This window comes from Toxotes jaculatrix, chromosome 15 (genome assembly GCF_017976425.1).
Source record: "Toxotes jaculatrix isolate fToxJac2 chromosome 15, fToxJac2.pri, whole genome shotgun sequence".
NCBI lineage: Eukaryota > Metazoa > Chordata > Actinopteri > Toxotidae > Toxotes > Toxotes jaculatrix.
Genome location: NC_054408.1, coordinates 23,232,800 through 23,260,728, shown reverse-complemented (window position 1 = coordinate 23,260,728; position 27,929 = coordinate 23,232,800). Strand labels below are relative to the sequence as shown.

General features: G+C 42.2%; 2 protein-coding genes across 12 annotated transcripts in view; both read right to left on the bottom strand.

The window, feature by feature from the left end:
• Nucleotides 1–193: 193 nt before the first annotated feature.
• On the bottom strand, nt 194–9,727 carry tfcp2l1 (transcription factor CP2-like 1). The gene is made up of 15 exons (XM_041057293.1): nt 9,608–9,727; nt 9,006–9,154; nt 7,668–7,741; nt 5,719–5,824; nt 5,432–5,538; nt 5,182–5,334; nt 4,930–5,040; nt 3,775–3,878; nt 3,291–3,342; nt 3,064–3,157; nt 2,832–2,922; nt 1,898–1,980; nt 1,393–1,535; nt 886–937; nt 194–769 (listed from the first exon to the last, which is right to left on the bottom strand). The coding sequence occupies exons 1-15, from the start codon at nt 9,664–9,666 to the stop codon at nt 732–734; spliced, it is 1,416 nt and encodes a 471-aa protein (XP_040913227.1). The 5' UTR covers nt 9,667–9,727; the 3' UTR covers nt 194–731.
• A 913-nt stretch (nt 9,728–10,640) lies between these two features.
• clasp1a (cytoplasmic linker associated protein 1a) overlaps nt 10,641–27,929 on the bottom strand; it is an 80,831-nt gene continuing 63,542 nt past the window's right edge. For 6 of the 11 annotated variants that reach the window (XM_041056693.1, XM_041056694.1, XM_041056700.1 and 3 more), the window contains 15 exons: nt 24,405–24,468; nt 24,237–24,239; nt 23,942–24,105; nt 23,591–23,669; nt 23,330–23,473; nt 20,224–20,373; nt 20,022–20,128; nt 18,453–18,600; nt 17,937–18,183; nt 17,244–17,300; nt 16,081–16,271; nt 15,804–15,932; nt 14,610–14,816; nt 13,997–14,113; nt 10,641–13,466 (listed from right to left, as the gene is read on the bottom strand). In XM_041056693.1, coding sequence (XP_040912627.1) covers nt 13,380–13,466; nt 13,997–14,113; nt 14,610–14,816; nt 15,804–15,932; nt 16,081–16,271; nt 17,244–17,300; nt 17,937–18,183; nt 18,453–18,600; nt 20,022–20,128; nt 20,224–20,373; nt 23,330–23,473; nt 23,591–23,669; nt 23,942–24,105; nt 24,237–24,239; nt 24,405–24,468 — 1,894 coding nt within the window. In that variant the 3' untranslated portion in view covers nt 10,641–13,379. Of the gene's footprint in view, nt 13,467–13,996; nt 14,114–14,609; nt 14,817–15,803; nt 15,933–16,080; nt 16,272–17,243; nt 17,301–17,936; nt 18,184–18,452; nt 18,601–20,021; nt 20,129–20,223; nt 20,374–22,214; nt 22,311–23,329; nt 23,474–23,590; nt 23,670–23,941; nt 24,106–24,236; nt 24,240–24,404; nt 24,469–27,929 lie in introns of all 11 variants that reach the window. The other 5 variants (XM_041056690.1, XM_041056691.1, XM_041056692.1 and 2 more) reach the window with 1 other exon arrangement.

Here is a 27,929-nt window from a genome sequence, read left to right as displayed (position 1 = left end):
ATAAAATCAGTATTTGGTGTGACCACCCTTTGCCTTGCGCAAAGTTGGCAGGTTGTTAACTGAAAACAAATTTACAAGTGTTGGTTTAAAGCATCAAGTGACTGAAAGCAGTGAAAAATATTTTATTTTGACAAAAATACACACATGATACAATGAGTCAAAAAAAAAATCATAGCTCCAAACTGCAGCCCAATGCCCCTGTTTAAACCGTCTGCTTTCACATTCATCGAGAAAATATTCAGCCTTATAGGAACAAAACCAGACACCTCGTGTGGCTCATCACAGCATTTCATTATCAGGGACATGAACATAAACATCGAGCAGGGACACTGTCAGGTCAGGATTCTCATTAAAACGGCATCAAACAGCTTTGTTCATTTGTCTTTTCTATTTGTCTGCATGATGATGTGTGACGTTTCCTTCGCCTTATTACCATGACAGTCATGAAGTTGCATTTATAGGTGTCTAAGCCAAAAATGCACGCACACGTGAATGAGTAGTGCGCCACCGTTCACCGCTAATTACAAAGCATATCAAACACGAATCAGTAACTTAACAAAAATACAAATAAAACCAGAAAATTAAAGAAAACTAAGCAAAAACACAGGATCAGAAGTCAAGTGAAAGCTTAACAGCAGTTCACTGTGCTGTAAATCTTACTGTAGTCTAGAAGGATTTATATACAATCTGTACAACTGCGCCGATTTAACCGCCTCCTGAGAACCTGCTGCTCATTTCAACACGACGTGGTAGCCATCTGTGTTTTCATCTGTGTGACAGAAACATCATTCAAATGATCATTCAAAAATCACCGATAATCAAGAATAGATACTAAATGTCGACTGGTGAGTTGTGATATCAAAGGTTGACGATGAAGATAATTACCCCTTATAGTGCTGATGGTGAAGCTTGTTTCCTCCCTGAAGTTCTGCACCATCTGAAACGAATAGATTGTCCAGGGTAAACACAACAGATTTTGGTTTGATTTTGGAACTCTTTGTGGACTTTCTGAACTCTTCAGACTTTTGTTAAACACTGTATAGCCCCTTTTAGTCTTTAGTCTTTAGACTTTTGAGTTTTGGGACTTTGTGAGTTTGTGTTTCTGTAGTTTTTCTCCATCCTGGATGATTTTTAGTTGTCTTAGTTGTGTTTCCTGGTGATTTTAAGTTAAATAAAGGACATTTTCAGTATCGGCCTGTTTTGGGTTTCTGCATTTGGGTCCTCTCCCTCGTGTTTCTGGCTGCCCAACCTGGCACTCATTTACTTTGTGTTAAAACAAAGTAAGGGGACTGTATTGGCAGCAGTGTGTTATTGAATGGACCTGAGAGACAGTGAAATATGATGCCAGGGGTACAGTTAGAGGAGCAAGTATGAAGGGTGACTGATAGATACCTCGTCAGAGACTAAGACGTGGATCCCGGTGGGTTTTTGTCTGTAGATGCGTGTAATCTGCTGTGGAGTGATGCTGTACAGCATGGCGATCTTTTCAGACAGGTCCGACAGTGTCAGCTCCTCCAGGTACAGAGCATGGTAGACTGCAGGAGGACATGCATGAATGAACTTCAAGTGCGACTCCATGACCACAGCAGAGCCCATTCATTATGTTCAAATTATTTTGGACTTTTATAGATGGGTTTTTGTTTTTTTTTTCAGATTCTGATATTTTCCTGTTTGGTGACTTGTTTGTAAAATGCTCTGATATTCCACAATTTCCACAGCGAAACATCTCTGTAAAACACTTCTCCATAATATGCCATTATGTTGCAGATATCAAAAGTGATAAGTATAACCAGTCCAAATTACACACTGATTTAAAGAACACTGTGGAGTCACTCATTTTTCTAATTTTACGTGCACATACACATGCACGTGTGATAAGAATCGTACGTGCACTTACCGTCTCCACCCCCTGGCTTGGTGGGAGGTTGATTTCTTGCCTGCTGCTGACACACATAGATGGTAAGACGGGGCTGTATACACCTGGAAAACGTGAGTAGAGGCTGTAATACTAGATACTTAGATGACGTTGCATCAATGGTATCAGTCTGCAATATATGGGGAAAAGACTGATGGCTGTTGTCTCAGCACCACAGCAGCAACTCCTGCTCTCAAGGTTCGTTTTCTTCACACCAACATTTATGACAGCAAATTGTTCCAATACTTGCAGTCTGGACTCTATAGTTTTATACACTGACCAAGCACTTTATTAGGAACACCTGTACACCTGCTTATTCATGCAATTATACAATCAACCAATCATGTGTCACAAAAACAAAAACCATGGACAGAATGGACAGACTGGTTGGAGCAGACAGACCTACAGAAACTCAGATAACCACTCTGTACAACTGTGCTATTAGTATGGTGTTCCTAATAAAGTGCTTGCTGAGTGACTCACTGCTGCTCATTGCTTTGTGTGTTTGGTAATAACTGAAGGGGATCCAGATGAGTGAGCTGGGAAAAGAGGATTCTGCCAAGTGATGGGGACATTGTCCCCTCAACTACCAGTGCGAATATTGAGGATGTCAAACTGAATGATGACACTGATGACATCTGAGGGAAAAGAGAGAAATGGAGACTCTAAAATCCTAATAACTGAGTCATATCCTCCAGTTTTGTATAAGCCAAATAAGTTTGGTCAAATGAGACAGTGAACATTAGAACTTTTATTTATTTTTTTAATCCCTGTGTCCATTTTTCAATGAACTAAACTAGCATCAACTAACAGCAGCCACTGCATGAAACCCGAAGTGGTTCCTTCGCAAAGACTGCAGATTAATTTTGCTGTGCCCCGTTCTGGTGTGACTAAGCAGTGTGTCTTAACATCTCACCTTCCTTTCATGGTATTAAAGAGGCGAATGCCGTCTGCTGGGCCACATATCTGGATCAGATCCTCCCTGCTCATCCTCAACAGATCAGCACCTGCAACAGCAGCAGAAAATCTGCTTTCTACCCTTGCTGTGTGTGATGTGATCTGATTCTGGGAAACTTTTTCCTATTGCCTGAGCCACAAATGCATTCAAACATTTGTTTTCGCGGTGTTACGATCTTTACCCACGTTACCTGAGAAGCTGGAGAAGAGCCTTGAGAAAGGCGAGAACCTGTGACGGTGTAGCCACTGCTGAGTGTTCTGTGGCGAGGACGATGGCAGAAGGTGCTACATGTCAAAAAGAAGAAGAGCCCTTGAAATGAGTATAGCAGCACAGCATCCACTGTCTCCAAATAATGGCCTAAAAGGAATAAGAGAGCAACATTAACACTTTCACTCTGCCCTGTTCTCCGTTACTTACATCTGAGCAGCCGGGCACGAGCAGCTCCCCTTGCTGGTTTGGAGAACAGTTGCTACAGAAACGTGCACATGAGGAAGGAAGAACAGATTTGGATGAATGGTTGAGTATATTGGTCATACTTCTCTGAAACACATATCTGTTCTTTTACTGATTAAAAAAAGTCTGGTTTTAACCCTGTTTATAGAGCACAGGTTGTTAAAGCTTTTCAACAGTGTTGAGTTGTTCCTGGTAGGCACCCATAGAGGGAGCTATTACTACTCTTAGAATGACACCACAGGTGCTGTGGTCAACCCCAGCCTTGGAAAGAGAATTTACAGATTTCACTGCCTTCAGAGTCTGAAACTGGCAACAGACCCACTGAAAACAGTCAACTTTTAGTTCTCCTTCAGATGAATCTACAGCTTCCCCCCAGAACTCTAATAAACAACATGAACTGAGCTGGTTCAAACCAAAATGGTGACACGTCGTGTGAATGCTGACTCACCCATCTGTGAAAGTACAGGAAGTTGGTGAGCTGTGGTAAACTGGTGAGGGAGTGCTGCAACTGCTGTGGGTGGTGAGATTTAAGGCATCAGGCCACGGGGAGCACTGGACAGAGAGAAACAGAGAAAGAGAAAGCTGTTTTGTTTTTGTTTTTCCAAGAAGAAGTTATCTCAAAAAGTTCATATAAAAGATACACCGGTTCATATTTTTATAGCAACAATGAATCAAACGGTGAGGTGTAATGTGAAAAGTGTACATTCTTAAAGGCTAATCCACAGGGATTTATCACCTTATACCCATCAAGAGGAAGAAAGCCATGGCCACACAAATGCTAACATTGCTCCATATTTGTTGGATGTGTAAACAGGCAAATGTTTGCTTGTTTTCAGCAGTAAGTATGTTTTGAGGTGCTACTACAACTACAACTACTTCCCTTTGTTTCAGAGGGGAATCTTGTGCTTAGTACTCTACTACATTTATCTGACATTTATAGGGACAGAGTAATATTTTATATGCAAAACATATGATCAACTTATAAAATATATGATGCATTGTCATGGATTAAACTACTAACCAGTATAGAAAGGTGTTAAAATTAGGGTTAGAGTTAGGACTTTAAGTTGTAATGTAGCATTTTTACATGGTGGTATCACTGCTATAATGGTTCCTTACTTGAGCTCTGATCGGGTTTGTTTTTTATCCAGTTGAAGAACAAACCAGATTAACACTGAAGCAAAAACTGCTGAGTCACCTGATGTTCAAAGACAGTAGAGTGACGCACAGAGAGACCCAATCATTGACAAACCTCAGCAACAAGCCAGCAGACTTTTAAAAAAAAACAACTCAGAACGAGCAGAGCAACACATTAACATACGGTGTTGTGGTGCTGGTTTAAAATGTCCTGTGTGCAAGGAAGCAAAGCCAGAGGAGGGAAATACGCTGACGGGCAGGTGAAGCACGTAAAGATATAATTAATGATTGTATGGATTCGGTCCTGACGAGATCAGACAAATATCCAGATAAGACAGGGATTTACCAGTGTGGGATCAATAAAGTTACAGCATAACAACACAACTGACAGCATGAAAGCAAACAAACACAGGGCCGCCTCAGACCTGCTCTGTTACATAATAAGGTAAAGAACAGCGTGTCTCACCTCTTTCAGCAGGGTGGTGTCATGGGACAGTTGATACTTCTCTCTGTCTTGAAGGCTCTTTTTATCAATCTTTTCCTTGTCTGTCTTCAGTTTGCGATCAGCTCCTTTAGGCTGAGGGCGTCATAAAAACAGACATCTGAAGCAATATACAAACCTGTCATTTATAAATAAAGTTATATTTCTTACAGACCATACAGCCCAGAGACTTCAGCACAAGTGTGTAGAAAACATGTAGCGGAGAGAGTGTCATACCTTGAAGACTTTGACCTGGCAGCTGGAGGAATGGACGTGCTCCATGTACTCCCCGTGTTCATTGGTGGTGAACGTGTCGACCTGGATACGAAAGGGCACCCCCTTCTCCCCGCCATGTTTCCTGGGGGTGAACTCAGTGCTGATGCAGTTGACCTGAGAAGTCAAGACAGGATTTGGAAAATTGAAATTGGCAGAAGAGGTGAAAATGTTGACTTCCACATTAAGACATTGGACCAGAATGTGTCTGTACCTGGATGAAAACTGAAGCAGTCTTGACAGGATCCCAGAGGAACTCAATGGTGTTGTGGTGCAGAGGGTGTGAACGGGGCTCCAGTATCCCCACCGACAGAGGGATATCTGCAAGTAATGAGCCAGTCTGTCAGTCTACCTTTGCTTTAAAGGCCTTTAGGTTCTTTATTGCACCTGAAAAACCTCTGATTGGACCGCTTTGCTTATTAGCCACAGTAGCGGAGCGGCTCCATGGATTGGTTGGTGGAAACCCATGACGAAATAATACTTCACTTAAAGTCTATTCACCTATATCCAGGATTCGGTCTCCAGGTCTGTTCCACCTCCATCCTTCCAGCTGCTGGTGCTCCATGTACTGCAGTCGGCGGTCATGAAATACCACACGCACAATGCTCTGTGAACAGGTAGGATAAAGGATTTAGGCCAGAGCGACAGCTACAGGTCCAGCGGGGCAGCTGGCACCGAGCCGAACAGCCGGACTGTTGGGCAGAGTGCAAGAAGGCTCCCCTCATCAATTCATTGCTCAACATACTGATGGAAATTCACAGTGAATTTCATTTCCATTCCTACCCATCACACAGTACACATATTTAAAAAGAGCATCCGCAAATACCCATGAGTGAAATGAACTGTCAAAGTGAGCTAGTACATCTGATACCAGTGAGAAGCAGCACAGTGTTGTTGTTGTTTTTTTTTTTGTCAGCTAAAAATCAGGGCTCCCACACTCACCTGGACACAACAAATTTAAAGATCCCCTGAAATGGGCACATGAGCTTCCTGGAAAATTGCTAGCTGCTGGAAAAGTAGAGTGGTGACCTCATGTCGCACCAGCAAACGTAACTCAAAACTCCAGGTGACAAATTCAGTGCAAAATGTTCAGTCGTTATGGCTTCCCACCTGAGACCACATGATCTGATCAGGTTGAAGAAAAAACATTTTTCAGACCACCCTCCAATTTTCCAGTGCTCAGAAGATTTTCTTCCCCCCCCCCACAAAGTTCACAAATTTGGTGGGAAATATGGTTCTTCAAGGCATGTGGGAACCCTGATACAAGACAGTCCATGTCTTCACTCTGCATCTACTGCAGCGCAAGCAGTTTTTATTACTAGCCTATTGACAAACACATTCTCGGTCTAAACATAAATAATATTGCGCTTGGCTTTTTGTTATGGGTTTTATTAAAGGGGCACTCCACCCATTTTAGATGATATCCAGCTGCATCATGTTGGATCCTGTGTGTTTGGACTTAGATCCATTCTTGGGACCTAATGTCAGAACATCTGGCCTCTCATTTCTTCAGATTTGAACATTCTTTTTTTTTTTTTTTTTAACCCATCTCTTGTGAGTCCACTGATTCAATGGAAGCACAGCACTAAATGGCTGGGGTGGCCCTTTAACAGAAACCTTTTTAAATCCTGCTTAGGGCATGAAAAAAAATCAACAAATGAAATGAACAACCTGTAAAAACATGTACCATTGGGATATTTATGGAGGGAGGCTCATGCATGACTGGATCCGGCACGTCATGTGTTTGTATAGATGCCACCTGTCCCATTCTTGGGTTTCTAGGATGCTACAGCTAACATTACGTTCTCAAGCTACGGCAGCCTGACGACAGAGGCATGTGAAGTGGATGCACTCACAGAGGAATGAAACAAAATGACCTCTCCTTATTCTTAAGTGAGTGTGTTGACACTTTGCAACGTCTTTGCAATAAACAGGGTTACTTGCATGTGAGATTTACGCAGTTGGCGACACCTTTGTGTGTCAAAATGACCCGAAAAAATGAAAATGAAAGTGGCATGATAGATAATTACGAGCCGTTAACGGGTTTTATTCAGAAAGCAATGGCATCAGGGACATACCACTTTCATTTAAATCAAAGGGGGGTAATGTTTCCAGAGAGAATGTCAGTATATAGATGCCCCATGTCTTTATGTAAAAATGTGAGTCATTAGGGCAAAAGCAGGGGAACATGTACAGATGATGTGTGTGTGAAGGTATAATGAGTTGTGTGTTTGCAAGGTGTTTATGTAAAGTCTAGGAAGGAGGCGAGGGAAGTTTGGGTGATAGTACCAAGCTCTCCAAGGTCAACACCCCACCCCTGAAGTGGAAGGGAGGGTCGAGGGGACCTGTGACAGACCAGGAAATGGATACATAAAAACAGATACGAGAAGAAAGAGGAAAAAGGTCACAAGAAAGTCAAAAAACAGACAAACACAATACCTTACACCTACCTTTACATATTTGCTGCTTATATCTGTATACTCCACTAGTTTTCTGTTAAGCATACGGATTTCGTAGGACTGACCTACATTTTAAAACATTAAAAAAAAAAAAAAAAAAAAACCTGATTAAAATTGAAAAATGGGAAATCAGTCAATCAGAAAAGATGGGCAGTGGAGATAGAAACTGAATCAAATTAGAAAACCTTTTAAGCCAGATATCAAGGCCAGCCACTAGGAAACTTTTTTCCGTCCTGATCAAATGTAATACATCAAGTTTAATATCACAAGAACAGCCAGTGAGGGACACTATAGGACTATCTATCAGTGCTTTTTCAGTGTAGTAATAAAACTAAGCTACGGACCCTGATGGCAATTAACTTCTAATCAATTCATGCCATATTTTACATGGCGGTGTAGTAACTGTTGGCCAAATGTTGCATGTTACAGCAAGCTCACTTTCATTGTGTTTACTCCAAACAAATTACTTTAGAGCAGACAAGCAGGGCAAACTTGTAGAAACATGAAGGTGATTAAAGCACAAGTAAATAAATAAATAAATAGTCACTGTTCAACAAGAGAGAGGGAAACAACCAGAAGGTTGCAGTGGTAGAGAATGGAAAGTACAAACTGAAAAATAAAAAAAAGACAGGAAGGTGAATTAGATTCGAAGACGAAAAGTCAGACAAATTAGCAAACACGTAGGAGCTCATGTTGCATGTATAAATCAATAATGGATGGTTTTTGATTCTATCATTATAATATCTTTCAAATCTTACTTCTGTGATTTATGTAGGCTCATTTTATGTATGTAATTACAGTATATACATATTATTATCTTATTATGGCCTTTCTCTGCCTCCATAGACTCAGACAAATTCAACTGGATGTTCTGATGTTATCAAAACGTATCATCCAGAGCTGCCACGTGTAAGAGCCTTACCAAACTGGAGTCTGAGCAGGTAACTTAAACTGGGTTCAGAACTGATCATAAGAAGAAAGAAGCTCATCTGGCGGATAAAGTGTCTTTTGGACAGCTCCGGATCTGTCACCCTGACGACTCTACACACAAGTTTTTACTGTCTGCTTTCAGGCTTTGAGAGACAGGTGTGCAAATTAGTTGCAGGGTCTCAAACTGCAGGGACATGAATTCAAAATTACATTTCAATAACTTCAATGCGGTTTAATTTACCAAGACTGATACTAATGATCATCTGTAATGTAGCTGAAATCCCACATCAGCAGTCCTTAATCTAAGCCTGCAGCTGCTGGGGTTTACATGTGACAAAATGAGCTCCAGTCCATTTAGTCAACGTGGACATTCAACTAGCAGGACAGATTAGAGCTTACCTTGGTTGAGATAAGTGAGGGTCTCCTCCTGCTGTTTCACAGCCGGCGAGGTGGCTGCACACAGAACGTACTGGAACGGGGTCCTCTTGACTTCATTCTCAGCCATAAGCCTGGCCTCTTCGTTTTTCAAGAAAGGCGCCAAGGCCTCTCTGAAAGAGAGCAGAGGGGGAAAGAGGACGAGCTGAACATGGAAATGATGAAGGTGACTGACCTGTTCTCTGTTATATCTAATCAGTTTAATCACAGGGACAAAGGTGCAAACATCTGATGTTGCAAAACACGGCGTTACTCATCCAACATTCATGTGCATTAGTTTGAAAAAGAGAAGAAAAGCAGATTTTGAGTGCAAGTCTCTTTTAAAATAAACCATTGAAGTGCTATTTAAAGTTTGAACTTTGTGATAAATAATAACTAAACTGAAGAATCAGACATAAAAGACATATATGTGCTCCTGGAGGCAGATGTGCACATTTCAAAAATACATTTCAAACTATATGACTGACTCTTTGACTTAACCTGCTGTAGATACAACTGCTCCCAGATGCAAAGTTCCTGAAATCCACAGGTTTCTGAAACTTCACAGCAGCATGTCTGTGCTTTACCTGATATAACTAGCCGAGTTCTGGTGGTAGGACTCAGGCTGGGAATGGCAGAACAGCATATTTTCCAGTGCGATGTCTTCTTGAATCCCAGGACCCGCAGGGAAGACGTGGAGACGGACGGTGCGAGCTTTGCGCCTTTCTGGCTTCCTCAGATTTCAGCTCAGGGAGGTTTGCAGCCAAACCTCTTCGCTCGCCTCTTATATTGTGTGGTGATCTAACCAGGACTGCCATTAGCATACCTTGGATGACCTCTGAGAGGCGGAGAGTGTGCAGGCACACCTCCCACAACCAGTGTCTAGCTGGGTTGATGCATTAATAGCAGCTTCACTTGACCAGTTGTTGACACTGCCAACACTATGGCCCTAAAGCTAGACTTCAAACTCACTTAGGGTAATTATGTTTGGAGATAAGTTCTGGAAAACAAACATGGTTTTGGGGATTAAAGAGAAGGGTGAGAAGGCTTCAGATGAACATAAGTATCCTGTGTTAATACAAGTCAATTATAATAGCTGTGATAGGTCTGATAATTAAAATCAAAGCAGCATTCTGTTAGCAGGAGCAGCTAATATCACACCAGCAAATAACAGTTATTGTGTCAGAAGAACTGCTGGAGATACTAAATGAAACACATTACAGGCAAAAATCTTGCTTTACAACCAAACCGTTTAATCCCAGAATTCCTGTTTGAATTAAACGTGCGCAAGCAAACAGACTGAGGACAGCAGGTCAAGTCCAAACTGCTGTCCCCGTCTCTTCACAGCTCCTCAAAAGGACCAGAGGTTAGGAGCAGGTCATTTCAAAGTATGCTCAGGTTAATGTTTATACAGAGCAGCTAAGCACACCTCAGCGCTTGGATGCATGTGCTCGTAAATGGATGGACAACTGGCCGATACCGCCGCCAGCGCCCCTGTGGAAGTCAAGGTTCAACCCGAGAGGGGAGGAAAACGGAGGAAGACAGACGAGCTTCGACCGAGCGTTTCAAATCACTCGTTCGGAATTGTGAATGACCAGAAAACACCCAGATCAGCTCCGAGTCTGTTTATTTCTAGAGCAAACAGTTTCTTTACATCGTTGCAAATCTATCACAGGTGGATTTTAACAAAACAAAAACCTTCTGTACAGTTTATCATGAGAATAAAATAAGATCAAATAAAATATATAAATACAGGTATGAATATTACATGACCGACTGAGACAAAAGAAGGACAGTGTACTGCAGAACATGCATAGTGAACAGTTTGAAAGGAATACCATCTCATCTTTCTGTTTCTGGGGACCAGCGACGTGATGAGAGAAGCTAGTGATGGCTGGTTTGGTGACCGGTCAACGTTCTTCTTTACGCCAACTATAGATTTGCTTTAACTGGGAGGAGCCTGGTTAAAAAACGAGACTCGGCCGATGGATGCTCTGAAACTTGTTGAAGGGATTTGGGTGAACATCAGGCAGAGTGCAGAGAGGCATATTACACAGAGAGAGCGCAGGGCGGCAGGTTGAATTCATTTTCAGTACCAATACTTAAAAAGCTAATTATAACATATGCAAATTCTGTACATTCATTCACTTAAATACTTAAATAACCAGAACTGACTCGTTCTCACTGGATCCCCTGGATGAAAACACCACCTAACTAAAAGAGCGAGTCCCCAAAGTGAAATCAAGCAACGCAGATAATTCCTCATCATTATTATCAACACTGATTTGCCAGAGGTTGGCAAATAACAGAAATAAGAGTCTGATTCTCTTCTACAGTAGATCCACTGTACCATAATAAACCAAAATCATATCCTATAATAAAATTCTGATCAAATGGGGAAACTCTTTCCAATCAGGGATCTGTGTAGTGTCTCACAGCAGGAATGGGACTTTTTAAAGCCTTTTGATTTCCTCAAACGCTGAAATTCAAACGTCACAGTCGCGCCCAGAGGTCGGATTTCTCAGTACCCTGCCTGAGTGCTTTTGCCAGGTGAACCACACCAGACACACGGTTTTTCTTTTTTCGTACCTTTTACACATGAGCAACATGGTTAATGTGACTACCTCCTCCGAAACACTGAATCAGAGACGAGTAATCTGATGATGTTACAAGTGCACTTTTAACACTTTCCAAAAAACACCCGGGGCCCCTTCGAAAAAAAAAAAAACAGCACGGCGTTGACAGGGCCTGCAGATTACATGCAAGCTATTCTGCTAACGTGCAAAAAGGTTAATCAGATAATCAGCCTGTTCACTTTTCTTTTCTTTTTTTTCTTTAACATTCTGTAAAACTTTGCGAAGCAGTGGTCAAAAAGTGTATGTACAAAATACCTTTATTTGTGGATTTACGGTTATTGCAGAAGCTGAGGATACGTGGGGGGAAACTGAAGGAGATCAGAGGAAACAACTAATACTGTTTGCTTCATCATCAAAAAAAAAAAAAAAAACGCTGCCAGGGTCTGGTTTCCTGCAGATTCACATTTTTTTTTTTGAGAGCCAAGAGTTACAGTGCTGTACATCCCATCCACTCTCCACAGTCCCAGTCTACAAACATTAGCGTGTGTAAAGTGAATAAGGCCTGGTAATGTCTTTTTCACTGTCTTGGATCACTGGTCTCTCTCCCAACTCCTCCAAACAGGGAAAATGTGTCGTATTTACAAAGGGCTTCCTCTTCAGACGGAGTCAGCCTTGTAGGTTCAGGTGCCACGGCGCAAAAAAAAAAAAAAAAAAAAAGTAAAGAAAGGCGTCATCTGTCTGTGAGAGCACGTTAAACGAAAAGCTTTGTTTTTCGCACTTGATGCAGAAAGTTCGGTGTGAAAAAATACAGGCAACTTTTTTTCCGGGCTGAACTCCTACTCTCCCTCTCTACTGATTGTAAATTCAGTCATGTTCAATTGTGCAGTTTAACAGCAATTTCATCTCCTGTACCGCAAAATAAGGATACGCACAACATTTGAAGGATTGTCAGACCTGTAGCTGAAAAGTTGTGTTTTAGCAACGTGGTACCTTGTTGAGAATAATATTAATTTCTGTGAAAAGGGGGACTGAATGTATTAAGCCACTCTTAATTACAAATGAGCATAAAACAAAGACTACAATCGATGAGCCCTGATCACGAACCATCAACTTAAAACACGAACTAAATCTGCCCGTACAGTTCTTTCTTTTTAATGTCACATTGTTCCCTTGCACTCTTCTTTTTTTCTTGCAGTGTTTGGTTTTCATGCTCACCAAACAAAAAAATTCATCCTAAAACCTATAGCTTTATCACCATCATTGGGCCAGCCAAATGACACCTCATCCCAAAGTGTGGTTGATTTGACAGAAATTCCTCTGGTGCATTTCTCTACTCTGATGGGAAAAAAATGTGTGGTCTTATTGTATGAACTCGTTAGGCTACTAAATCCAAGGGCTCACGGAGAAACAGAAGTTTTCATCGACAGAAGGCGGCGTGGAGTTTGTGGGAGCCACGGAGGAAGAGAAAGTGCATTTTACTTAATCCCAAAAAAAAAAAACTCTAAAGGTGTTGATTCCCTCCCCACCCGTCTAAAAACCAATCCACAGTTACATTCGCAAGTTTTGAGAGCAGGGGTGGGGCGGAGGAGGAAGGAAGTAAACGGCAAACAGGTTGACGGGATCCCCTCGAAACAAGAGAAAAGCGCTGTGGGGATCGAGTTACGATGAGGAGGAGGGGAAGCTCAGAAGACAGAGAAGTCTGAAAGAAGAGCGAGCAGGCTATGCCCTGGAAATCCTACAACGCCATCCACTCCACGCGGTTTCCACAAGAAACCTCGCTCCATTAACTGTGAGAGGAGACATCGGAGGAACTGCTGCTATTGCTGTTGGTCGTTTGGGCCCGTTTGATGTACAGGTTCAGCAGCTTCATCTGCAAACAAGCGAAGACAAAAGATATTAACGTTTACCTCAGCACCGTGCGATCGTGTCTGCTGAGGAACAAACAACAAAGAGGAAAAAAAAAACTTCCATCTTCAGGACAATCAAATGAATAATCACTGATTATACAGTGTTCATTTCATACACTCATCAACAACCTTTCTTCCCTGTGATGAAGACGAGACGGAGCCTGATGTCATCCCACAATAACTCGGACTAAATCTCCATATGATCGACTGCACTCCACACCGTGGATAATTGCATGTATCAGACTCCTTTCAGATAACCAGCTGCCCAGATGTCCACAGGTGGAGGCCCTCAGACCACAACCCTTACATAACCCAAGGACACATGCTGCAGTGAAAAGTAGGGCAAATTTGACCCCCGCGCTTCATAATTGGACAACCGGTTGGAACCAGCTGAGAAATAACAACATGGGAAGATGATAAGGCTCTGTGTCTGGTGAAGAGGTTTTGGTGTGTGTGTGTACACATGCAAAAACTTGTCGGCGGCAGTCAGTACCTTGCTGCCCGTGAGTTGTGCCAGGTGGGGTTTGAGCTCCTCGCCAATCACAGAGTAGATAGCCACTAAACAGAACACGCTGGCCTTGCGAACGCTGCTCTCTGTGTTGTCATAGCCCTGCAGAGACAAGAGACGGCATAAGGCAGCACACACACACGAGGGGTCAGCAGGAACGTGGGAGGAGTCGCAAAGAGTGCAGAGTACACGCAAACATTTCCAGGGACAAATAAGGCAAATAATTCCCAGTGTCCAAATATGAACATTGTCCAAATAAGCCTTTTTGACTGAGCCGACTAGGATGTTTCTACTCTGTCTGTCCCCAAAAACCCCAGAGCGCTTATGTTTTTTTTAAGCTGTACAAATCTGAAAAACCTTTAACACTCTTATTGAGCAAACTATGTTTATACCACTTTCTAAAAAGTTTCTGTTCATCCTGTTTTTTTTTTTTTTAAGTTTTATCAAATTTTGAGGCTGTTGTCAAGTCAGAACTATTTCAGTTTTTCTGAGCAGCTGACAGAGCCAAAACATGCATGTACAACCACCCCAATCTGTTCTCATTTGAAAAGTTGCTGTATCTGATCTAAAAAGCTTAGGCCCTATTTGAGACTCAGACCTGCAGGAGTCCGGGGATGATGTCAGGCAGCAGCTGCAGTAGTGAGTCCTTGGCGATGCGTTCAATGACTTTGGTTTGCATCTTGATGGCGGCCAGGTTGATGGGGTAGTCGGCTGTCTGTACAATAGGGCACAGCACCTTGATGCACTGCTCCGGGTGGATAGAACCAGCCAGGGTGGACGCCGCCTCCTCGGCCGCACGCACCACCTAAAAACACACGTACACATTAGGATTAATGATATAATGTGGGAGGGGAAAAACAGAATGAGGCCTTTTTATTGGGATTAACAAGCTGGCATCTTCCAGCACAGGTGTGTCCTTACAAACATCTTAATGGACTCCAACGTCTAAAATAATAAAACATGAGTCATACACTGAACATGAAAAGAAACAAGGAAAGATGGACCTGCAGAAGACTGAAAAAGTTTTTTGTAGCTCTCCAGATCTAAGAAATCAACAATTTGGTTATAATGGGAAATGAACCATGCAGAGAATCAAATCCTAAACACTTTATCCAAAGCTGTGGATTGTTATTGATCTGGAAGTTTCGTGGTCTCAGTGTTGATTTTGTGATTTTTTTTTTAAGTTGAGTTTGTGATTAGCATGTGATCTTTGTTTGCCTGTTCTATAGCCCACTGCACACCTGACTGTCCTGCTCAAAGTACTTCTAACTAACCGTGAGTAACCCCTCAGGTTCCTCCTATATGTTCCTGAGTTAAGGGGTCAAAGGTTGAGCTCACCTATTGTTCCTGTTCTGATATTGATAACCGGGTTGTAAAGTCTTAATGATGAGGGCACAAAAGAATCTTTGAAAGCCAGCAAGTATCAAACTTTTCAACTCTAGGCCATTTAATGTGGGCTAGACATGTATTATATTTCTGTGTGTGTGGTGCTACACATGTTGTATTGTCTAACTTTTGAAAATTAAAAAAAAAAAAAAATAACACAAAGGCTTTACTGAAGGTTTTAAAAACTGAAGAAAATGGCAATTTTGTCAAAAATGTATGAAACAGTACAGAACTATATTTTTCTTTGAATTTCTAACACAGAGACTCTGTGATAGCCTCTATTTAAAGTTCCACAAATATTTTTTTTATATACTCACAGTGGATCTCTTGTAAGTAATTCAACCCTGACCTAGTGCAATATAGTGTATTCCCCAGTTTTCATGTGAGGGATGTGGGACCCGTGTACCTCCTTGTGAGAGTCCTTGTGAGCCTCCAGAGTCTTCATGATGGTCAGCTCAGCGTAGTTTTTGAAGCGGGCTGGCTGATTCCTCAGGATTTCTTTCAGCACACGCAGAGCCAGGGCTCGGATGGTGTGCTGGGTGAAACAGTGGCACGAGCAATCCATTAAAAGTGTGGGAAACAGCCTCTACACACATTCACATGATTTTTATTATATGGTAACAAGCAAACCTCCATAGAAACACACACACACGAGTCACATGCAGAGTCATTAGTCAACATACATCTTTATCTCCCAGTGTCTCCAGCAGGAGGAGGAGGATGGTTTTAAAGTGTTCGTCCCACACAGCCAGGCTGTCTTCTCGTGTGATCTTCAGCAGCTCCACCAGGGCACCTTTACGCTCCTCTGAGCGCTCGTTGTGATTGGACAATTCCTTAAGCAGGTCGGCTACAAGGTCGGAGTGGTCCTGACCGACTGCTTGCCAATGAGAGGACAAGAGGAGTAAAATGAGTAAGTCAAAAACAATCCAGTCCTAGCGTCATCCATCACTCTCTTCATCTGGTACCAGTCTCAATGTTTCCAAGGAAACTGCAGTGAGAAAGGTTTACCTGTTTGTCAGTAAAGTCATGGAATGTTTTCATTGGTTTCATGTGAAAATGCACTTTTAAGACTGAGAACAAGATGACATGAAATGTCAGGATGGACACTGCAGCGTATCCTGTGTGAGGAATACAGCTCTAAACGCACCGTACAGCTAACAGCTAAAGTTGGTGCACAGTTGGACGTAAATTTCAGAGCTAAATTTGGCAGCTAAAAGTTTGATTTTGACAATTTCAACCGGCTTTAAAGGATAAATAAAATTAATAAAAGGATAAATAAAAATAAATGTTTTCATACACACAGGATGGGTTTCCTGTGTAATGTTGTTCATTTATTTTTACAATAGTTGTCTCATGGCAGGTTGGACCAAATTGCTTACATGCTTTATTGCTGTGCTATAGAAGTCAGTGTGGTTAAGTGAATGCATTGTGTTCTGGAGATATCTAGATATTAAACTGCTGAGAATGTGTTATTGTGATATTGATTATACCATAACCCAGATCTTTAAAGATGTACAGTATTAGTATGCTAATACAACCACCCAGACATTCTGTTCATTACAGAGGATGCTACAACCATTTGTAAAAAAAAGTCAACCCACCAGCCTGTTATGCACTAAAAGCAAGAGAGGTTGGACTGGAGACAGAGGGACTAGGTGGAGTTAAAAGAAGTTTGAAGGTGATGGAAAAATGGAGACGGGAACGGAGAGAGCGAAGTGAATAATGCAAAGAGAACGGGTGAGTGGAGTGAGGGCACAGTCAGCGAACTCATCACACAGTCATTAAGTCTGTCAGTGAGTCTCTCAGACAGACAGCAAGACAACTCAGGCAGGGGAGGCATCTTTACCAGGAGCAAAGACCTTGGGGAGCGTCATCTTGTTTTCACCACTCTCCTGACGCCGGCCTGGAGAGGAGGGAGGGATGGAGGAGGGATGGAGGTGGAGGTGGGGGACAGAAGGGAGACAGGAGGCAAAGGATGTGATGACGACAACAACAAGACGAACGGACTGGCTTCAGTCTTACAACAGAGGAGCTGCAGACCCACACGCCTGTGTTTTTGGTAAACGTAACACAGAGAAACTTTCACCTCTTCGTTCTATATCTTGTGTCAACATGTGTCAACTTGTATAAATAAAGTGTTTAGCCAACTAACCAAGTGAAAAGTCAAAGGAAACCACCAATAGTTCTTGTCACATTTGGGGTTGAGGCACATTCTTGTTTCAAGTCTCAACATCGCACAGTGGCAGCAGCGTTGCAGGGTGTCTCCCTTTATGTTGTCAAAACAACATGACATGGTCACCTTACACAATGGGGCAATGGTGGACAACACATAGGTTGGAAGGATGATGAGGGAAAAGTCAGGACTGCTGGCTTGTGCCCTTGTGATTCTTTTTTTGTGACACCGTCACCGCAAACAGCAACAAAATGGAGCCTCTTCATCATTTAAATAAAGTTTTATGTGCATTCTTAGCTTAGAAGTAAACATATCCTGTACAGATCAACAACAACCAGCAGCACTTTTGTTATCACATGAACTCACAGTCGCGGAACTGCTCCACGTCGTCGTCGAAGACGGCCTCCTTCAGGGCGCTCTTATCGTAGGTACAGATGGTATCACCGTAGCCGTACGGGGCAAACTCACGGCTCCGTGGCCCAGAGAAAGAGCGTGGCGACGGTGTGTTGAGTAGTGAGGTTTTGTTGTCCAAGGCAGTGCGACCTCCTTCGACCATGTCCAAGCCCAAGCGAGCATCGGAGCCAGGGGACGATGCTACTCCTTCTCTCCCAGCCTGTAAAACAGCGAAGCAAGTGGAAAGAAGGGGAATATGAGACAGGAGATAAATACCAGTTATGTTTTTACTTATAGTTAAAACTCCTCCATCTATAACAATTTTCTTCTTGTTTCAAAACATTTGTGTTCTTGTAGAATTCTCAGATTAACTTGGGATAAACAACATTTTTGTGCAGAACAAGGGCTGTGGATTAATCACCCACACGTGATGTGATCGCTTTATTCCCAGTATGAACAGTCAGAACGGAGGAAAAGGTAGTGACTCACTGCGTCGTCCCTCTTGCCCTCCCGTCTGATTGGCTCGTTCAGGTCCTCCTGGCTCCGGTAGCTGAAGCTCTGAATGGCCTCGGTGACACCACGGAGCGAGCTGTATATCTCTTCCGAGTTCATGTTCTCTGTGTCATACTCCATCATACTACCAGACACACAAACACAGACAGAAACACACACATGACTCATACAAACTGTGCATCAGGAGCAGATATATAAGTATAAAGCTGTTCTGCCGCCAGTTAGTGCTTTAGCATTGTCTTTCTGCAAACCTTAACTGTATGGCTTATTATGGATTTCACAAAAAAAAGGACATTAACCACATCACTGAAGCAGTGTTACATGCTTTTTCCATTTTATTAGAGATCATGGAGTAATATGCATTCAGTGAGAAGCTGACAGACTAGAAAACTAAAAGAGTCTCTGAACTACTTTGGAAAAGGGAAGCTTGGTTTATGAAAAGGATCAGGGTCTGGCTTCCTTGTGGGCACAATCTCCCGTGTGTCTCAGCCCACCTCATTACCTGGGTGAATATGCTCTGCGCAGGACCCTTAGGGAGGGGGCAGCAGGGGTGGAGTGAGGCGGAGGAGGAGGAGGAGGGGCAGGGGGGTGCTTTGACAGTCCGTCGACACCCCAACCCCATAACCGACTGTTGCCACAGCGCGGCCGGGAGGGAAGGACGGACAGACAGGAGAGAAAGAGCGGGGCGAGGCAGATGGAAATCGACAACACAAGGAGACCACGAGACAAGAGTGGGAAGGAGAAAGAGAAAAAACAAATGTGCGAAAAGAGAGAGAGAGAGAGAAAAGACAAAAAGAAACTAGTCTGAGCTTTAAGGTTAAGGGAAAGTGTTAATTTAGAGGAGAGCAGTGGAAAGTAGCAGAACCCCACAAAGTCAGATTTACATAAAACAGAAATCCTCCCCATCGTGACTTAGGTACCATTTTTTCCACGTATTCAAGCCAGAATGATCTCAACAAAGAGCATTTTGGAGATTCGACTGCAGTAATCACAACCAGGAAATACAACATCTCCACTATCAGCGTTCATGGGTTTCTGCTTGCAGATAAAAGGACTATACAGTGCTTCAGCTGAACGAACTGCTCAGGTGCAGAGAATCAAGCTGTATTTTAAGGAGCTGTACTTATCGGTCACTTGACACAGGAGCAAATATAGAGGCAGAAAATTGCAGTGGCCCTTTCCGCATTATATATCATCAAATGTTTTACAGCAACAATGGCGTCTCAGGCAGAAAATGTTTTATCAGTAAGTAACATGGGTAACAAGGTATTTTCCAAGTTGTATTTGATCTGTGGAAAAAAATGATTTGGCTTCTTTATTCCTACATGAATGTGCTTGGATAGAGGACGTGCTGTAGTCTCCCTGAGCAGCTCACTCAGTACCATGCTTCTACCAACCAGCCCCTGGTAGGCTGCGTGTTAGTTCAACTCCAAATGACAGATCATGAGAGCAGCAGTATCCATATGATTAATTCACAGCCATGCATCAGGACAGGAGGTGTGCTGCTGATGATTACGGTGTAACAACAGATGGATGATTAGCTACCTTGGCGACAGTCCTCCATGGGAACAATTTGTTGGAGAGGTGAGGGGGCTGGTTCTGCTGGGGGTGTGGCGTGGAGGCGTCCGTCCAATGGTGTTGCTCGGAGACCCCTGGAAGGAAAGGAAACAATGATGAAATCTACTGATCTATCCTAGACCTGATAAAAAAATTGACATCCAATACTACAGTGTTTGATTATCCTTACCACACTGCTGCTGGTATTGCTGGAGTTCTTCAGGTGGTTGTGCAGCAGTTTGGTGGCTCCGTCCTGGAACGTTTTGGGCAGGGCTCCCAGCAGCATGGTAAACTCTGGGGTGTTGAGCTCAAACAAGGCGATCAGCACCACCTGGGCTGCCTGGAGGCAATGTAGCACAACAGGTTAGGATGGAGGACACGACAGAGATCAGAGAAGTTCAGATGGTTTCCTTGGTGTCAGAGGTACCTTGACCAGGTGTTTCAGTCCGAAGATATGTACTGACATTTTTTTAAATATCTAATAAAAGCACAACAAGTATCAGTCATGACTGAAATATGAATTGCTGTAATTTCTGACAATTTGCCTAATGGTCTTATAGTATTTGTAAAACCATGGAAGACCAATTTAATCCAAAGGTTAACGTTAATAAAGGCCAGAACAAATCTGCACCATGGAAACCAACTTTCCAGCTCCACAGTACATTTCTTGGTAGACTAACATACGCATCAGCCTGTAGAAAGAAACTTGTTAAATGGCGAGTGTTCAAAGCTGCATTCAGTGGAAAACGAATGAAGTACACAACTATTCAAGTAGACTGTTGTATGTTGTTGCTTTATCAATGTTGCAACATGCAAGTGAGTACAGATGAACTAAAGGGGTTTGTAGAAAGTAGAAGTTTGCTGCTGTTGTTGTTGTTGAGGGATAGAAGTTGATGTTTAATGGTACCAGGGTAATGGTTTGTTTCATCACAAAGCATCATACAGCACTGAGACAGAGACTAAAATCAAACTTCGTCAAAAAAGAGGCAGAGAAGATACAATGACTGTTTTAGCTTGGCTTTGTATATATACACAGGCTTACTGGCACTGTCACTGCATGTTAAAAAACACAAACTGGGTTTGTCCTGTTGGTTTTCTTTTTCCCATAATAGGTTTTGAGATTTCCAACATGCCTCAGGTGAATTTACACCATGAAAAGTCATGCTTCATTAGCAGCTATCCTGAGTTCCTGTTGTAACCATGGATGTACACATACCAGTCACAGGGATCACTCTTAACCATACCAGAGGCAGAATCTGAGGTTATAAGAAGCACCTGTATAGTGGATCTCTGTTCTTAACAGACCTTCTAGTGATACCAGAGTTGCTAATATCACCAGAAAGAGAAATTTGCTCAGACTCCAGCAGTAGGTGCATGATGTATATGCTGTGTGTATACCAGGCCTGCAAAATCATGTGGGATGAAGAGTGTATTTCATGGTGACAAAGCAATTTAAGGTGCTCTTCATACCTATCGAGGCTGAACGTTAAACACCTGGAGTTGTAGTTGAGACTTACAGACTTCTAATTTTCTATTATGTCTTTGGTTCCTATGGTGTCTGAATACACTTATTGCACTGGAAAGTTTGAACAAAAGCCAAATGACTGTAACATAATGTGAGCATGTATAGCTTAAGTTATACTATAGCCATAGCCAGTATATTGTACTTAAAGATACAAAATTACTTAATTACTAATTTATTAAAGAATGAGTCAAACTTCCAATAGACAATTTAAAAGCCTTATCTGCTCCTAAATAAAATGTTAACAACATGCAGGTTATGCAGGTGGATGAGAGGTTGTTAGGGTGATTCAAACAGACAAAATGTGTTAGGATCACAGTAGTAACAAAACAGAATTACTATCAATGTTTAGCAATAAAACTGGATTAAAAGTCCATTCATACAAAGCAACAAGCCTTTCCTGTAATTCGGGAAAATACCAAAATAAGTTATATCTGGTTGCACAAACAAGCTTCAAATATTTGGTGAGTGATCAAATTGCAAGGCACAGACTGACTTTTAGGTTGTTACAGCAAAAACAGCTGGAGCATAAATGGAAGAGGTGAGTGAGAAATGCCACACTGAAGTTTTCACAGTCTTGAAGGTTGGTGGTTAGGCACCGGGCAGGCAGGGCATTGCGTGCTTGTCGTGTTGTGATTGGCTGTTGGAGCGGGCTCTACCTGCTTACACCTTTCTTCCTGGTTGCCCTCAGTGGACAGTAAGGCTGCAGTGCTGGACCTGCCAGCTAGCTCCTCGCTCACCCAGTTATGAAGGGTCTGGGGCACAGTGGCAAGGCAGAATGGGCATTACTGCATGACACAGGTCCTCCACCAACACATTTGGAAACACTGTACCAATCTTTTATAACAGCTTGGCACAGATCATTACAGTGTGGATCATTCCTCCCAGATATTCGTACTTATGAAAACAAACTAAACTGATTGCTTCTAACCATCCTATCCTTGCAGATTCTTTTCAGCTTCCTGGAAGTCAGGCCCTGATTGGACACATGGTGAGGATTTCACTTGGAAGAACAGCAATGGAAAAACAAACAGAAGGAGGGATATGACGTGTATCAGACAAGGGGAAGATAATGGGCCACTGACCCAAGGCCATACACATGGAGAGTGCCTATTATCAAAGTTTATAACTGCGTCTAAAAAGCACTACAGACTGAAGAGTTCAAATGAAAAAAAAAACATGCCACTGGCTGTGGGGCAAATACCTTGATTATTAATTGTCAATCAAATGGGAAAATCTGCAGATGGCAGATCTGTTGTCTGTTAATAAATATTCTAAAATCAATTAAGAGTTTACATAATGTAACTTTATACTAAAGTCTCAAAGCATTTAGCTTAGCAATAACTTAGCAATAAGCCTGCTCACTTTACTTATAAAGCTGTTATAACCGTTTAATGTGGCATAACTTCTTATGGAAATTATGTCTCCTTAGTAACTGGTGTTAAGGCAAAGAAATAAACCATAAAAGGAAACATGGCTTTGATGTGAGATCTAATGTGTCCCCTTTTCATTAAGCTCATTGAGTTACAACTCTGACATTGCACTATGATGATTAATGCACCAGTTATGTCCTGTACCACACCCCTCTAATCACTCCAGTGATAAAGATCAGAAAGACAATGTTAATAAAAATATGTATTAAATATATGCATCCTACTTAAACTATAAATATCAAATTAAATTAAAACAACCAAAGGGAAAAAAGAAAACCAGACTGAATCAAACAGGGTGTGAGATCGCCTTGAGATCTGATCCCTCATCAGATTTGGCCTACCTTCCTGACATCGGAGCTTTTGGGCTCAGTAGTCCAGGTGATGATGCGAGATACAGCCAAACGTGTCTCACTGGAGTTGACAAAGTCCGTCGGGTCCATCTGTCGGGCCAGGGACTCGATGTACTTTAAAATGGCCACCTTTACCTAAAAAGTCAACGAGCCTTCAGTCACGTCTTTATAAAACTGCATCAATCACACTGACCAATCAAATCAAAATCAGCTTGGCCTCACCAATAATCTGCGTCTCTCCTTTTACTTTACCTTGAGGTTTGGTGTCTGAGTCTGATCAACGATGAACCTCATTAGAATGTTGAACTGTTGGTCAAATGGGAAAGACTCCCTAACACAGACAAAGGAAAGAAGAGTTCTTACTTTATTTTGGACTGTGTGTCATTTGCTGAAACATTACTGAGCAAGCTGGAGTTTTATACACTGACTACTGACTGAGCAGCTTAGGAGGTAAAGTGTGTTTCAAACAGATCTCACTGAGGTTCTAATTTGTGTAGAAATATAGAACCAAATAATCATGAGGGTGTTGCTAACAAAAAACAAAAACACACACACAAAATGGCAATCTCTCCTGGACAGCCATGCCTGGTATGTGTTTCAGACCTTGTAACATCCAGGGCCTTTTGGACTTTGGCCTGGACGGAGCCGAGCAGGTCTGCCCCCATTTTCTTCAGCAGCTGAGTGAGCAGGACAAAGAGCCAGTCCTGCAGGTCCTCCCTGTGTACGGTGATGAAGTCCACAAGAGTCTCCAGGAACATGCTGAACACCTGAGAACATGTGCATAGTTCAAACATTTATTACACTGCACCGCTTACTGCTGGATTTATTAAATGTTCATTTTGAGTCAGACTTAGGTTACTGAGTGTGTGTAGTAATATGGACTGAATAACACACTTACTCTCTGTTGTTAAATCCACAGCAAGGGCAGACCATGCAACAGAGGACAATCCATTAGTATCTGATATGTCATTCAAGGGTTCTTACACAAGCTTGTTTTGTACACCATGCATTCACACACAAGTCATAATTAGTCCTTTCTTTAGTTAGTAGAAGTTGTCTTCTGTACCTTGCTATGTGGGTCTGCAAACATCCTTGTGAAGATCTCACAAAGCCTCTTCAACTCCACTCGGCTGCAGTGTACAAACAGAACCAAACACAAATCAGGGCATTTCCCAAAATGATTAATGCAACTTATGGTAACAGGTGAAAGGTACGGAAATCAGACACCTACCCCTACTACTCAAAAGCAGAGCTTGATATTTATATTCTTTCGTTTGTCTAAGGAGCTTGTTATGGCATTCCTATTGTTTTAAATCTGTGCCATCATAACAGGACTCCGCTGGCTTGACTCACACGTTCCAAAAACAATGCAAAATTCACAGATGTCGAATTAGATTATTTCAGTTCATCTATAACAAAAATAATCCTTATTAACTCCAGGAGCAGGCATACTTTACTGACAGGCCTTTGTAGTATGCTTGTTTTTGTTTTTATTAAGACAGTGCGGACTAGTCCTTTACTTCCAGGCAGGGTTATGAGAATCCGTCCGAGAACCCAGGAGTTACGGGGCGCCATTTCATCAACAATAACAGCAAGGTCTCCAGGTAGAAAGTTTCTTTTGGTGTTATTACATTTATTCCGTTGCTGCATGATTGGCAGTTATTCTCGAACACATCTTCTCCAAAATAGATCTGCTATATATTGTACCTGTCTCCATCTTTTTCTGGAGTACATGTCCTCCTTTTTGAATAGTCCAGGTGGCATGACAGGGTTAGATTTTAATAAAAGCAGGTGGTTTGGTGTGATTGGTCTATCATTTAGTATTGCTTCTACCTCACATAATGCTGTATGCAGGCCTTCATCATCCAGAATTTGGTCTTTTACCACAGAGCACAGAATCTTTTTTAGTGACTTAATAAGTCTTTCCCATACACCTCCATGATGAGCACCTGCTGCAGGGTTAAATAACCTCTTGAAGCAGATTTTTTTGTATTGTGTCATGATTCAGTTCCTTTAGAGATTGGTCAAGCTCCTTTTGTGCACCAATGAAGTTGGTACCTTGGTCAGATCTGATTTTACAGAGCCTCTACCGCACAGGAAACGACGAATGGCATTGATGCAGGAGTTAGTGTCCAAACTACTCGCCACCTCAAGATGGACTGCACGGCTAGTCAAACAAGTAAAAATTACTCCCCACCTTTTTGCAGTTGCTCTGCCTCGTTTTATTTCAAAGGGGCCAAAATAATCCATGCCGACTGAAGTGAAAGGTGGCAAATCTGGAGTCACACGATCCTGGGGAAGATCAGCCATTTTTTGCTCTCCTACTTTCGATTGCATTTTTCTACAGAAAACATAGTTTCTGATTATCTTGCGTGCTGTAGAATTAGCAGAGGGCATCCAAAACTTTTGACCTAGTCTGGAGAGCATGTAGTTCCTTCCAGAATGACCAACCTTTGTATGTATGTCTTAGAATGATGTTTGATATGTGGGATTTTTTTAGGCAAGATCATGGGATTCTTAATACTCACTGGCATAGCTGATTGGTTGATCCTTCCACCAACTCTCAAGATCCCTTCCTCTAGGATTGGAACCATCTTAAGGAGGGGGCTGTCTCTTCGGCAGGGCTTTCCCCTTTCTAGCAGTGCAATAGCCAGTGCTAAATATCGTCGTTGTTCATGTGCAACTATGACTCTTTCAGCCTTTTGTGTCATCCACAGTCAGATTTGTACTGAATGTCACATTTAGCTTTGAAACACGTTTCTTCAGTGGCTTTTCATGACACTGCAGCATACCAGAATTTGTCATTTTCTGTTTCTGAGCAATCTCCAAGAGAAGCTGCTTTAGCTTCAGCATCCATGCTACAGCCCTTTAAAGACTGTTCCAACTTGAATAATGCTCAATTAATTTTCTGGTTGGATCCTTTTCTTTATTTATCATGTTCACTGTTATCTCCCTTTTCAATTCAGGATCATCTGGAGACAGAGAACTTTGTGACACTGGCTCTGGGTTCTTTGGCCACTGTGACACTTCCTCCTTCAGAAATTCTGGTCCATGGAGTCATCTTTGAGATTTTAGGAAGCCCTCAATATTTAATCCACGAGAGGCATCATCTGCGGGATTTTGTGATGAGCCAACATACCTCCACTAAGTCACATTTGATAGATCATGGATTACAGTGAGTCTGTTAGCTACAAAGGTGTAGAATCGTCTGGTTTGATTACTTATTTATTTAAGCACTGACTGGCTGTTGGTCCAAAAAATGGATGGTTGAAGTTGTATCTGCAGCTCTGACTGTAGCATCCAATCAATTCGTGCTGCTAAGGTGGCTGCTGTTAGTTCAAGGCGGGGAACAGTCATCCTTTTAAGGGGTGTCACCCTGGACTTCCCCATCACCAGAGCAACATGAACTCTTCCACAGTGGTTTACAAATCTAAGATAGCTGGCGGTGCCATAACCTTGCTCACTGGCATCACTGAAGTGATGCAGCTGGGCTTCTCTTACTTGGCCAAAATCCTCTGGTTTAAAACATCTCTTGATTTGTAAGTTTCTTAACTGATTGAGTTCACATAGCCATCTTTCATATGGTCTGGAAAATTCGACAGGGATTACTGTATTCCAACCACACTTGGCTTGACAAAGTGCTTGGAGGATCTGTTTAGCCTTCAAAGTAAAGGGAGCAACAATACCTAATGGATCGTACACTGAGCTGACAGTAGAAAGTACAGCTCGTCTGGTGAGAGCTCTAGTCTTGACTGCAATCTGGAATCCAAATGAGTCATTTTCAATATTCCAGTACATACCAAGAGCTCTTTCTACAGGTAATTTTTCTCTGTCAAGGTCAAGTTCTTTGATCAGCTTGGCTTTGTTTTCATCTGGAATAGTAGCCAGAACAGCACAATTGTTGCTAACCCATTTTGTCAGCTTGAAACTTCCTTTAGCACACAATGCACTGAGATTTCTAACAAGGTCAATGGCTTGTTCTTCTGTTGCCACAGATTTAAGACAGTCATCAACATAAAAGTTTGAGATGATTGTGTCGACTGTTAGTTCATCAAAATTGTTCTTGTTGTCTTTTGCTGTCTTTTGCAGAGCGAAATTTGTACAACTTGATGGAGGAGATGGCCCCGAACAGGTAAACTGTCATTCTGTACTGCTCTAACTTTTTACTTGTGTCCCCGTCAGACCACCACAGAAATCGAAGAAGGTTTCAGTCCTCTTCATGTACATGAACTTGGTGGAACATACCTTCAATATCTGCCATAATGGCAAAATGATCCTGGCGGAATCTTAGCAGCACACCTAGGAGAGAGTTGGAAATGTCGGGCCCTTGAAGGAGCTGATTATTGAGCGGTGTTCCTTTAAATGAAGCTGTGCAATCAAACACCACTCTGAGTGTCTTCTTACGCTTGTGGTAAACGCCATGGTGGGGTATGTACCACACTTTACCATTATCTTGGTGGAGATCCTTTAATGGTACCTTCTCAGCATAGCCTTTAGCAATTACATTCTTCATGAAGGTCTTGTATTCTTCTGCATAGACATTCATCATCATCATCATCATCTCCCGCTTATCCGGGGCCGGGCCGCGGGG

Excerpts from the sequence above, each read along its gene's own strand:
- tfcp2l1 (XM_041057293.1), bottom strand. The coding sequence starts at position 9,666 with ATGCTGTTCTGCCATTCCCAGCCTGAGTCCTACCACCAGAACTCGGCT. Across the intron at positions 3,343-3,774 it reads TCCTGTACTTTCACAGATGG|CAACTGTTCTCCAAACCAGC; the intron begins GTGAGTCAGCAT and ends ACGTTTCTGTAG. Across the intron at positions 1,536-1,897 it reads CAAGCCAGGGGGTGGAGACG|TCTACCATGCTCTGTACCTG; the intron begins GTAAGTGCACGT and ends GTCCTCCTGCAG.